Source organism: Typopeltis vanoorti, chromosome 7 (assembly GCF_054136105.1).
Source record: "Typopeltis vanoorti isolate ZY-2024b chromosome 7, IOZ_Tvanoo_1.0, whole genome shotgun sequence".
In the NCBI taxonomy this organism is placed as follows: Eukaryota; Metazoa; Arthropoda; class Arachnida; order Uropygi; family Thelyphonidae; genus Typopeltis; species Typopeltis vanoorti.
The window spans coordinates 70,962,587-70,975,239 of NC_143555.1; the positions used below are offsets into that span (position 1 = coordinate 70,962,587).

At 35.1% G+C, this 12,653-nt stretch overlaps 1 protein-coding gene across 4 annotated transcripts in view; it reads left to right on the top strand.

Annotated features, from left to right (window-relative positions):
* The window catches only part of LOC150104769 (rho guanine nucleotide exchange factor 17-like), a 678,990-nt gene that overhangs the window by 382,018 nt on the left and 284,319 nt on the right, over positions 1 to 12,653 (top strand). For all 4 annotated transcript variants that reach the window (XR_016548547.1, XR_016548548.1, XM_090395338.1 and 1 more), the window contains one exon: positions 11,475 to 11,651. Coding sequence is in view for 2 of the 4 variants with exons in the window: in XM_090395338.1 (XP_090251464.1) it covers positions 11,475 to 11,651 (177 nt within the window). In the remaining 2 variants the exon portion in view is untranslated. The remainder of the gene's footprint in view (positions 1 to 11,474; positions 11,652 to 12,653) is intronic.

The following is a 12,653-nucleotide window of genomic DNA, read 5'->3' on the forward strand; positions in this document are numbered from 1 at the left end:
TAATTAGTAACATGGAATCCATAAACTAGCACTTGGAGGACTGCAGTGATATATCTCCCAAGCAGCTGTATGGAGGGGACCTGTATGAAAATTGGTTTTAACCATATTATTTCTAGAGAGTTCATCACTTTTACATAATGGTCATCACTAATTGGTATTTTGTCAGTGGTTTCTACAACAATGTATGCGGAACCAATGATTTTTCTCTCATGAGCTTTTCTCATATGAGGTGATGTTCACGTGAGATGATATTTTCAGTTATCACAACACTCACTTGTGAGACATGAAAATCTACATGCAGTTAATCATTCAAGACCACAGCATCAGTTCTCCATCACCATACGAGCAGCTTTCTTTGGAGACAAATTAATAGGACGATATGTTTGCCAAACATATCGTCCTGTTAATTGTGTCATGGTTGGTAGAAAACATTTTCTGTGATGTGATGTGTTCAATGATATTACCTAGGTGAAGAGGAGAAACATGTGGTCCTTGTATGACAGACACTTCACAAACACTTCAGTCATCAGGCCTGAGGGGATCTTAAAGATTTCCTAAAAGATAGGTTGGTCAAAGTGAACCTAATCTCTGAAATATAAATTTCCCCAACCTCTTCTCATACCCAACATTCCAGATTTCAGGCATTGAGAGTCACTCATCTTTGGAGTCTTTTCCGTTCTCTTATCACAGTGAAAAAACATGTAGTTTGGTATGTGCTGCTACAGTGATAAAGCCTATCATCCAATCTCCACCTGCCATTATCAAAAAATAATTTTTGTTCACTAGTCTTGAACCTAGAACTGATTTAGCAAAAAAAAATTACCATACTGCTTCCTATTATATGACCACACATATGGATGAATGGTGAAAAAAATGTAAATAAATGGTGGATAAGAACCGTTTCCTCAGACTTATATTATTACTATTATCATTATTAAGAGACCTTCATGAATCATCAGTTCTCTTGATAATGATTATTTAGATACCTGCAATCACAAGATTAAAGAATAATAATTTTATTATTGCAAATATTTTGGCCAGAAATTAATGTACCATCATCAGTGTATCAGTATAATCACAAGTCCAAATTGGAACAAGGAACATTAATCCTATTTACAGAACTGAGCTGCATGCTGTAGTGCAGCTCAGTTCTGTAATATTATAGCTAAAACTAAAATTAAATGATTTGGATAATTGAATGAAATAGCATTATATTAATGAAAAAAGGGGGTTGAATGCAAATGCTTGCCTTTGCCATTTATAAGAAAGACTTTTTCAAATCTCGGCGATGGATAGGCAGTCTTTCTGATTTAAGTTTGGGCAGAGAAGTGCTTTAACGCTCTTTTAAATAGCCTCGCAAACCTAAACCAGCATTGATGTAAAAGGTGAGCATTGGACCAGAGAATATTGTGATCAGTGTCCACTCCAGCTGAGCATGGCCAGATTTTTCAGGTTTTTTTGTTGGTGATATAAGATTGGTGTTCTTGTAGATTGATATTGTAGATGGGCATTGGGAAAGTCTCATCCTTATGAATGGCAAACATTAGTGTGTTCTTTTCCACCTACCTTTTTTTTTTTAAAAAAAAAGTTTTTTTAAAAAATAATATAATGCTGTTTTATTCAATGATCTAAATTTTGTTAATTTTTGTATCCCAAATCATTTAATTTTAATTTTAGCTTTAATTGTAATCTCATTTGATTTTGAACCACTTGTATGGTGGCAATCTGGCATGTGGCTTAGCTCTGTAAATAGGATTAACATTCCTTGTTCTAGCTCCACCTTGTGTTTATACTGATGCAATGATGATGGCCCATTAATTCCTGGCCAAAATATTTGCAGTAATAAAATTACTATTCTTTAATCTTGTGAATATGTGTGTCTAATTATCTGTACTATGTCACAAGTTTCATTAAAAACTTTCTTAATGATAATATATTTGTCATGTTATTATCATCTTTCAGATCTTGTTCACACTTTCTATATCCATAACACCCTCTGGCAACACATTCCATCCACTCAGCATGGAAGAAATCTATTACTTAAGTCCACCACATTTTTATACAACCTACAGGGATAACCTCTTGTTCTTCCTTCTCTTTAACACAACACAATGAATAGGCCCTTCTATATTAATTTAGTAAAATCCCTTCACCAAGTTGAATATCTTTATCATATCACATCATGTGATATGATAAAGCCTACAACCTCTGAAATTTGCATTCCACCATCCATCATAACCAATATTTCAGAATTTCTGCCCATAGTTACTTTTCTCTGGACTCAGTCTTTTTAGTGTTATCATCATGGAAGCTAGACTACTTAATCTGTTCACAAGTGTAGGTATGATCTGATGATGATATTAATAATTTAACTGAACAGCCACCATCAGCTTGTAGAGGGTAGTGTGCTCAGTAATAAAAAAAAAAAAAAAAAAGGAAGGGAGTAAACAAGCGATTTTTCAGCTCTCTATTATTTATTGGAAATAATTCATATTTATATTAGGCTTTCACTGCTAGTGGTCTCTTGATTTTGTGTGTGCATGTGTGTGTAGTTGAGTTTGCTTGTTTAATGTTTAGAAAAAAGTTGTATACTTGTATTTTGTATATTGTTTGATATGGCAACAGTGCATAACAGAACAGTGGTAGGTGAATTTAATAAGAAGTATTTTCTTCATGCAGTATGTGTGAGATATATTCTTTACATAGGGTGAAATATTTGTGAACAGAAACTAAGTCTGTTGGGTGCTTTGAAGGTGACTGCTGGAAAAGTGGTGGAAGGGAGCAAAGGGAGCAAACTCTACAATGCATGATGATAGCATGAAACAAACAAAAGAAATTGAAGAGAAAGAATGAGAGGGTAATAAAAGTGGTAGTGTGTGTGTGTGTGCACATGTGAAGTATTTCACAGGAAAAAACATGAGTTTGAACAACTGGAGAAATATAACTGGTATGACAAAGAAACCAAAGAATGAAGAGGTTCAAGGAAGAGAAAGGAAATAAATGTGAAAGAGCAAAAGAGGGAGGGGTAAGGAGGAACATTTTTCATAGTGATGAGGAGAATGGTCAGGGGATTTATGTGAATGGTGGATTGCACTTGAATTGATTTTGATGGTGTTTGGAGAAAGTGTTGTTCAGTAAACATTTGGCACTGCAAAGTCCAAGAAAATTAGAAGTTTTAGAGGGATGCAAGTAAGCAAATGAAAGAATAATAATAATAATAAAAAAAAATACTGAATATAGTTTTTCTAGTCCTGAAATTAAGTGGGATATTCATTTCAAAGTGTAGATGATTGTGGATCCATACTGCAGATTATCTATACTAATACCAAAAACATCTGGAATAAGGAGTAAGAATTTTTGGCCTTGTTAGTTCAACTTGGCCAAAAGTTATAAACATGAGTGAGACTTGTTTGACTGAGCATGATATAGGGATAGTTGTAAAGGATATGGTATTTTCAGGAAGGATCAAGGGAAGAACAGAAGAGTGGAGGCAGCTTTGCTAATGATTGCAGAATTGCAGCAAAAAAAGAGGAGGGGAGCAGTGGACAGAGTGATGTGGAAGACATTGCCTTTGAGAGTGTCTAATAGGCAAATGAAACAAAACATATAGTTGATTGCTGAAGTAGGCTGGGGAGGGGTGAAAGGGAGAATGTGGTGGCATACATCTGCAAATTAGTATAATAGGTGCACTATGAGTAATTATTATTGGAACTTCAAATACAGGGACATAGCCTGAAAGAAGTAAAGGTCAAGTGGAGGGACAGAAATGGAATTTCAATCTCTTGAGGAGGCTGTTTAATTTTAAGTCTCGGCTCTTGTAAGGTCTCAATATATTGCTGGGTTAAACAGTTCCAATGCATAAATTTAGGAGGCTCAAAGATTAAGGTAGCAATTATCATAATTACCTGTATAAAAGGTACTTGTAAACAACATTCCACAGGAGAATAACTCATGTATCCTGAGGGGGCTATTACTTATATAAGCTTCCTGGATAGATTTCCTGTCTGATTTCTTTAAGTTTTCTTTCAGCAGTTGTAGTTAGAGCAATTAACTCAGTGCCGGTTCAATTTTGTTTCTGGCTATATTGACTTTTGTTTTGTTTTGTTGTGACATTCTATAACAACAACAACAAAAAAAAAAATGACCATGTCTTTTAAATAAATAGATAGAGTGTGTTATAGATGCTAAGGGTGCTACCCAATTTTGTTTAATATCTACTAAAAAGCCTGCCTTCCCAATGAATCTTGTATCCCCAATACTTACCATTACTAAATCAGTCAAAATCGAGGATTATTTTCAAAAAAAGTGCCAAGAGGAACATTTTACTTGATATCATATTATTTTCTTTATTCTATTTCGTGTACCACTTATTATTATTATTTTTTGCCTGTTTGCAAACACCTAATATTTTTCATGTGAAATACATATTTAATGGCTACATGGAATTTTTTTATATTTCATTGAAAAAAAAAACTTGTTATTATTTTGCTTTATAATAAAAGTATTTTTCAACATAAATACGATGTTTTTGAATCTCTCTCTCTTGAACTACTGCAGAATATGTTCCACCTCATTTCATATTTTTGCCTTACAGCCAATTTGACTTATAACCAGGTGTTTAGAATGCATCCTGTTCATAAGTCAGGGAGTACCTGTACTGATCAGAATCTTAGGAGTGGTGGTATTTAAGGTACTGGAGAAGTTGGTGAAAGGCAAAATCCAGGAATAGATGGATGGGAATATGTTGCTCTGTGGAGGACAGCATGGTTTTGCAAAGGGTAGGTCATGCCTTAGTAACTTACTTTTTTATAATAAAGTGACAGTTGAGTTGGATAAAGGAAATGACTACATGTGATACCATACAAATTTGCAGAGGCATTTGATGGGATCAGCACATGGAACTCTGTTATATAAAGTAGAGAAAATGGTAATGGATATGACATTGGTGATATGGATAAATATCAGAGAGTAGCATGTGAAAGAGTTGAATATAGGAAAAGGAAGTTGACCAGCAATGTACCGTAGCTGTTGTTGGGCCACAGCTATTTAATTTGTACATCAGTGATACAGGAAATGACTTAAGAGGAAACATGAAATTTGCTGATATTGCAAACCTGGGCAGAGCAATAGTTGATGAACTTGCTGTGGTGATCATGTGGCAAAACATGGTTATACACTTGGGAATGAAAAGATTACATACTGTGTATTACATTGGAAAAAATAAATGAGGCTAGGAATTTTAGGGAGACATGATTTTGGACAGAGATTTGAAGTTTAGAGCATATATTGCAAAAGTGGCCAGAATATTGTATTGCATTACCTGGATGTTGAAAGCACATTAACAAAGAGAGAACAGTTATTCTTCTAAAGCTACATCTGGACCACTATTTGCAGGTAAATGCCTTGATTCCATGGGGATGAAGAAGTGGCAGAAATGATCTGGAGGAAAGTGCCCAAGGTAGTAATAGTCCTGTGGAATGCTTCCTATGAGAATAAATTGAAGGTTTCTGGTAATAAGATTTAATGACTTTTGTAATCTGTCTTCAATAGTAGCTTTCTTCTTTCAGGATATTGCTCTGTCATAAACAACTTGCTGATACTTATTAGACATCCAATCCAACAAACTAATTTATTATCCAACTCTCTCTGTTGTTTCATTACCAACTTTCATATGGCAATGCTGTTAGAGGCTTTTGTCTAAATATACCTCTGTATGCATCACTCCCTTATCCAATGCATCTATTATGTTGTTTCAGTAAGTTGGCAGATCATTAAAACATGACCTTCCTTTAGCAAACCCATGCTGCAGTTGTCCCTAACCTCTCCAACACAACCCCAGGCACAGATTGGCAAAAAATTTGAAGGCTTAGCCACATCATCTCCCTTATGATGTACAAACAATTTTTCAATCTTTGGAACTTGGTCCACTGTACAACGCATATTAAACAAGTACATCAAGGCAGTTTTTACCTTTCTGGAACATTCCCTCAAATCATGTAATGATCTGTCATCAAGGTCCTAGTGCCTTATTGACATTTAGTTTATTAATTCCCTCTATACTTCCTGCTCACTCAGTATCAGACCATCTTGCCTTTCCACTGTACTCAAGCTATGCGTGATGTCATGGTCATGAGGATGAAATACTTTATGAATTGCTGATTTAATATCTCAATTATATCTTTTGCAGTGGTTATCATTTTCAACAGCCATAATCATCCTTGCATATTTTTTTATTCTTCTACCACATTCAGTTTCCCAGGATTTTTTTTTTTTCTCATTAGCTTTTAGCTAATGAGACAAATAGTGTGTCTACTAAAACTAGGAATCTGGAATGTCAGAATCCTGTATGAAGCATGTAACCTAAGAAACATTATCCAGGAAATGAAAAGACTTGGAATTGGGATTTTAGGAATGAGTGAAGTTAGATTTCAAAAACAGGATCAGGCAAAACTCAAATTGATACATGACAAAGTACCACTCTCGAAGTAGTGAAAACAATCATCAAAACGGAGTTGGAATACTTCTAATTTTTTAGGAAATGATAATATAAACTATATTATTATTATAAAAACTTTAATTAATAACTACCTATATTTCAGCAATGTTACATTGCCATCTTCAGGGATCACAAAACAATGATATGTGCATGCAGGCACTAACACTAAGCAAATGAGGCTGAAGAAGGACAACCTAGAGTCCTTAAGGTGTTCCCTAGCAGGCTAAATTGGGTTGTTTTGGCTGTTGGGCTGATGATCTTCAAATGCAAGCTTCCTAAATTTGGGTCAGTTTATACACCAAAATTTGTTGAGGTTTGGGAAGTTTTTCAGAGCTGAGGCTGATTCAAGGAATAATTTTTCATACTTGTAGCGGTGTAATAAAGTGGTTTTCTTCCAGCATATTCTGTGGTGGATGTTCAATGCATGGTCAGCAAGTCCTGAGTGACTGTATTGGTTGTCCTGCCTGTTTGGCCATACTAGGACAGTTTGCAACTGCAGGGGAGACCTGGTATACCCAGGTAGGTCTATGGGAACTGGCTGGTCTTTGGTGGAGCTGATAAGAGCTGCTAATTTCTTATGTAGTTTGTAACTAGTTGTAAGGTCTTATTTTCTTAGGATTTTTGTTAGTTTTTCAGATGTACCCTGGATATATGGAATAGTGATAGATTTTAGAGTAATCTCTGTTATGAAAGGAGAGGGGGAGATTTGTGGTTACACTCCACAAATTAGCCAAACATTTAGCCAAAGTGCTCACACAGTATACTGGCAACACACCACACAAAAAAAATCAGTCTACTTTAAAGCTGGTATAGAAAACTTCTCACTTCAACTGAAATAATGGTCAGTTTGATGTCTCCTCCTTATTCACCAATGTTCAACTCAAAGATACCTTAGACCTCATCAAAGCCAAATTTTCACCTGATATCTCACCCCTATTTCAGTTCACCATGAACTCAGACTGTTTCATTTGGCAAGGAAAATTCTGCAAACAGATAGGGGGGAAAGCCATGGGTTCTCCACTCTCTCTCTCTACTCTTGTCCAACTTCTTTATGGAGACCTTTAAAGAAAAAGCCTTAAAGCCTTAAATGTAGTCACCAAAACAAGGAAGTATTCATTTGCTTCATCAACTTGGAAAAAGCATTTGAAAAAGTTCAACATACTAAAATGAGTGAATTATTAAAAAGAATTGGATTAGATAGTAAAGACATCAGGATCATTGAAAACTTATATTAGAATCAAAAGGCATCTATTCAAGTTTATGACATTACTACAGACTCCATTAACATCAAACCAGGAGTAAGGCAAGGATATCGCCTCTCCTTTTTAACATATACTTAGAAGCCATATTTCAAAAAATCTTAAAAAGGAAGAGAGGAAAGGATTAATGTAAATGGTGAAATCATCAGTGACATCCGATATGCTGATGACACAGCTCTCCTGGCTGACAATATTTGGTATCTTCAAAATCTTCTCGAACTAGTGAACAAAGAGAGTGAAAAATTGGGATTAAGAATAAATATCACCAAATTCATGGCCATAAGGAAAACCAATTCTTAATTCAGCACCTTCTTTAAATGGGAAACAAATAGAAAGAGTAACAAAATTTAAATATCTCCAATGATGGTTAAATGAAGAATGCAATCCAGAAATGGAAATAAAAGTTAGAATTGAAATGGCAAGAAAAATTTTCTCCTGATGAAGTCAACACTGTGTAGCTACAATTTAAATTTAGAGCTTAGAGTACTCATGGTTAAATGCTATGTATGGTCTGTACTGCTGTAAGATGCAGAAACTTTGTCCTTGAAGACAACATTGATTTCAAAAAAAAAAAAAAAACTTGAAGCCTTTGTGTGGTTATACAGAAAAACGTTAAAAATCCCATGGACTGCAAAAACATCCAATCAAGAAGTACTGGAACAAATGGGAAAATCGTGTGAACTTTTAGATACCATAAAATGAAGACAGACTGCATATCTTGGTCAACTACTTCGTAATGAAAATTATAAGATACTTCAGTTGATTATAAAAAGGAAGATAAATGGAAGAAGAGGACAAAGAAGACAAAGAAAATCTTGGCTGGCAGACATTAGACAGTGGACTGGCATGATCTCTGAGGGACTGTTCAGAGTGGCTGAGGATTGCTCAAAATTTGCCAAGGTGGTCGCTGACCTCCAATAGGAGATGGCACTCAAAGAAAAAGCTAAAAGCTGCTGATACTGCACTTTTGCATCTATTATCATTTGAGTCACCTTCCTAACCTGCTCTTTTGTACTGCTCATGTAGCTGATTATTACACTCATCTTGTGCTGTCTCCATAATGCATTCTTTTTCTTCTAGATATTATGTGTTACCCTGATCCTTGGAATGCATTCGGACAATGTCTCTACTTGATAGTTCTTAAGTTGAGATCAAATAGCATTGATCTCTTTGCCATCCAATTATTCATACCATGAGATAAATGTAGGCTGTCTCATCAGCTTTTCATAATTACTGGCTTCATAGTTCCGCATATAACACTTCCTTACAGAAGTTCTTGTATGGCTGGCCACCACCCAGGTGATCAGTTACTTTCAGGAGATTTAATAACTGAAATGAGATTTGACATCCTATTTATAATAATATCTTCTGGCAAAATGATTAAGTCCAAGGCCCTTGCTCTTCATGTCCTCTCCTCTGTTACATACTGCTTAAGTTGTAGCTCAAAAGCTAAAGAAATTTGTTTTCTTTTCCCCTGGATGCCATCTCTTCATGTCAATAAATATTACCACAATTAAAGTGACCCATAACGATCACCCCTTCTTATTTGGTAGGCTTTACCTATACCTTTTCTTGCCACTCCCCTGCATATTGCTTCTATAGTAACACTCATCTAAATATTTTATCTGTCTATCTCTACCTCACTCTGCTGTCTCCTTTCCGATTTCATTCTTGACCTTGCATGGACCCTCTTCTATCATCAACAACACTCCCTCTCTTTATGTCCTTTCTATCTTCACAAAATATACCATATTCTTTCATTTCTATTCCCATCAGTGTATTGTTCTCATCCAATCTATCTTTGAAAAGCAATTATGCAATTTATATATTTTGTTTGCTCTAACACAAAATACTTTCCACTCTGAGTCTGGCATGTATATTATACATGCCAGACCCTTGCACTAAATTCTCCCTTCTTATGATAATGAGTTTTTCATTCTCATAAGAAAATGAATGTGGCTGCATTCCTGAAGGTAGACTAAAACATTCCTCTACATCCAAATTCACTAGTTTAAAAAAAATGGATACACACACACACACACACACACACACACACACACACACACACACACACACACATATATATATATATATATATATATATATATATATTTTGACATCTTAGATATCTTTATTGAAGTGGATGAGGTAACACTGTATCCACAATTCTTCAATAAAGGAAATATCCAGCACTGATAAAATCAAATCCTCAGAAACAAAACATGAAGCTAGATACATCTACCAAACACAAATAATTAACAAATTCCTATAATGAAATTGTTGTGGAATCTGTTAATACATGATTATCAAGGTCCTCTTTTAGAAACAAGCTAGTGTGTTTCTGTCTGCAAGAGACCTATTTGGTGAGGATCCTACATTGGCATATACTTCAGTTATTTGTAGGGACAGGATAGGGGATTGACCTATCAAACAAAAGGGTGGCAACTCCTTCATCGGCAACATGGAAGAGTTTCTTCCCTTTTAGGCAATCATACTGCTTTCCAATAAGTCACTTAGTACTGACATAGAATGGATTACCAAAATTGGTTGTGAGTTCCCTGACAGTGAATGGATTCAAAGAGAGATATGATAGGATTTGTGTATATGACAGTAGATTTGGGTCTCCTGCGATGCGTCTCCAGACTCCATGGAGATGCTGTAAATAATAATAGAAGAAGCAGTGCTATTTTCCTCTTAGTAGGATCCCTTATTACAGAATCTGAATCTACCTCACCCAGTGCATATATTTTCCAGGATGACTTTGATGGTCTAGTGTTGCAGTTGTCATATACTTTTAGTGAAGGTTGTAAGTGGTCACAATATTCTCTGGGGTAGTATGCAGGAAGAGTTTCGAAGTGCTTGCTCAACAACAATAACTGTCATTCCTCAACACTGGACATAACACCCTCTTCCACATGTCTACCTGAACTTTCATTGCTGTTAACCTAACAATTTGATAATTTATTCACCATCCCTCTTGCCGTCATGTAAATAAGAAGACAGCATCTGTGGAAATGATAATTTTCCAGCTGATATCTGCCCTCTTACATGGGCAACAAGGTATTCCATCATGGATAATACAATGGAAAATAGATCAAAATGACATAAGTGTTTTCTGATCTCTAGCAGAAATTTGATTTTGTGACAGTCTGCTCCTCTTCTATTAATGAAGTAATGAATTATATTACAGAGTGTATAATACAAGCCTTCAAAACTACACTTTCAAAACACGAAGTCAATTTCCACCTTTGCTCAAATTCTGGTTTGTGGAGACGGTGAATATATTTAAGGGACAGTATGATAAGCTGTTTGTAACAATAGAACATCCTGCAATGAGTCTTTTGACACCACAGAGGTCTGATAATAATAATATCAATTATCATATTGAACCTTAAAATCCTTAACACTCCCTGTATTAACAACGTGTTCTGACAATATGTCCCATTTACTCACAGTTCTCCTTGTAAAAAATTTGCTCCCCACATTCTTCTTTGTTACACTTTTATCGAACTTCCGGGGATGACCTCAGGTTGTTTCACTGAAAAAAAAAGTTTGCCAAAAAATAAAAAAATTAAAAAAATTAAAAAATTTACTGCCTTTTTTTTAAAAAATGTTCTTTTCTTTTATTTATTTTTCAGTAGTTTTAAATTCATGCAAATTTTTATCAGTAATAAAACTTTGTGCATATATTTTTTTATTTATTAATTATTTTTTCCCAGGAACTTATAAAACATACTCATGTTGATCATCCTGATCATCAATTATTAATTTTGGCCCAAAAAGAAGTTCATGAATTAGCTGTAAAAATTAATCGTATGGAAAGGGAAGCCTTCCAGCATGAACAAATGCAACAGAGGGTTAAAGAGATTGAGCATTTAATAGAGGGACTTATGGATGTAAGTATTCATTCTATTGGCAGAGAGTAAAAAAATGTTTCTTTAAGATTAAATATATGAAGAAGAAGAACTTTAGCTTTATTTTATTTTGTTTTTAGGGTAGTCTAAAGTCAAATACAAATTTTAAATTTAATTTCAGGAAGTAGCTATTGATTATAAACATTATTGCCATTTCTTGGGGACATTTAAATCAAATGTCACCAAGGTGATGTAAACATTTAAATCAAAGCAGACAAAGACTTGATTTATACAAAATAATTCGTTGTATATTCTTTAATATATAAGAATGCATATGTATACAAATGAATGTTAAGTTTGAAATCAAGGAAACTTAGATTAATTTAATCTATTCCTAAAAATGTTTGTTTTTTTAGTAACAGAGCTTATTTACCATTGCTTATTAAACGCCGATCTGGTCGGCAGAGTGGTTAGCGTGTCCGCTCTCCAGCCAAAGGGCTGTGGGTTTGAATCCCGCCGTTGGCATGGATGCTTGTAGAAATACTAGTGGTAATAGTAGGCGGTAGACGGCATTGGTGTAGTTTGCAGTTATTTGTACTGTAGTTGGATTGAGTGGTGGAGACGGAGATTTGTAGAGTGGGTGTGCCCTCCCTCAATGAGGCTTTGGACTCCCTGGAGGTGTCACGTAATAATAATAATAAAAAAACTGGCCATTACCAGGAATGATATTGTAATATCTGTCCACATGCATGAGGTTATATAATTAACAGCACATTAGTGTTGTGTGGGGAGGGGTCAGAAGAATGATATTGTAATATCAGTACACATGCATGAGGTTATATAACTACTAACAGCACATTAGTGTTGTGTGTGTGGGAAGGAGTGAGAAGAAAAGAAACCAGTTTATGTGCTTTCTTTTTGAATAGCAGAGAATACTTTGTGAAGAAGAAGAGGTTTGCATCCACTGTCCAGAGAATAGAGGCACAGATGGAAATGAAGAGTAGGAAAAGCTGTTCATGGGATTGTATTTAGGCTAAGAGCAGC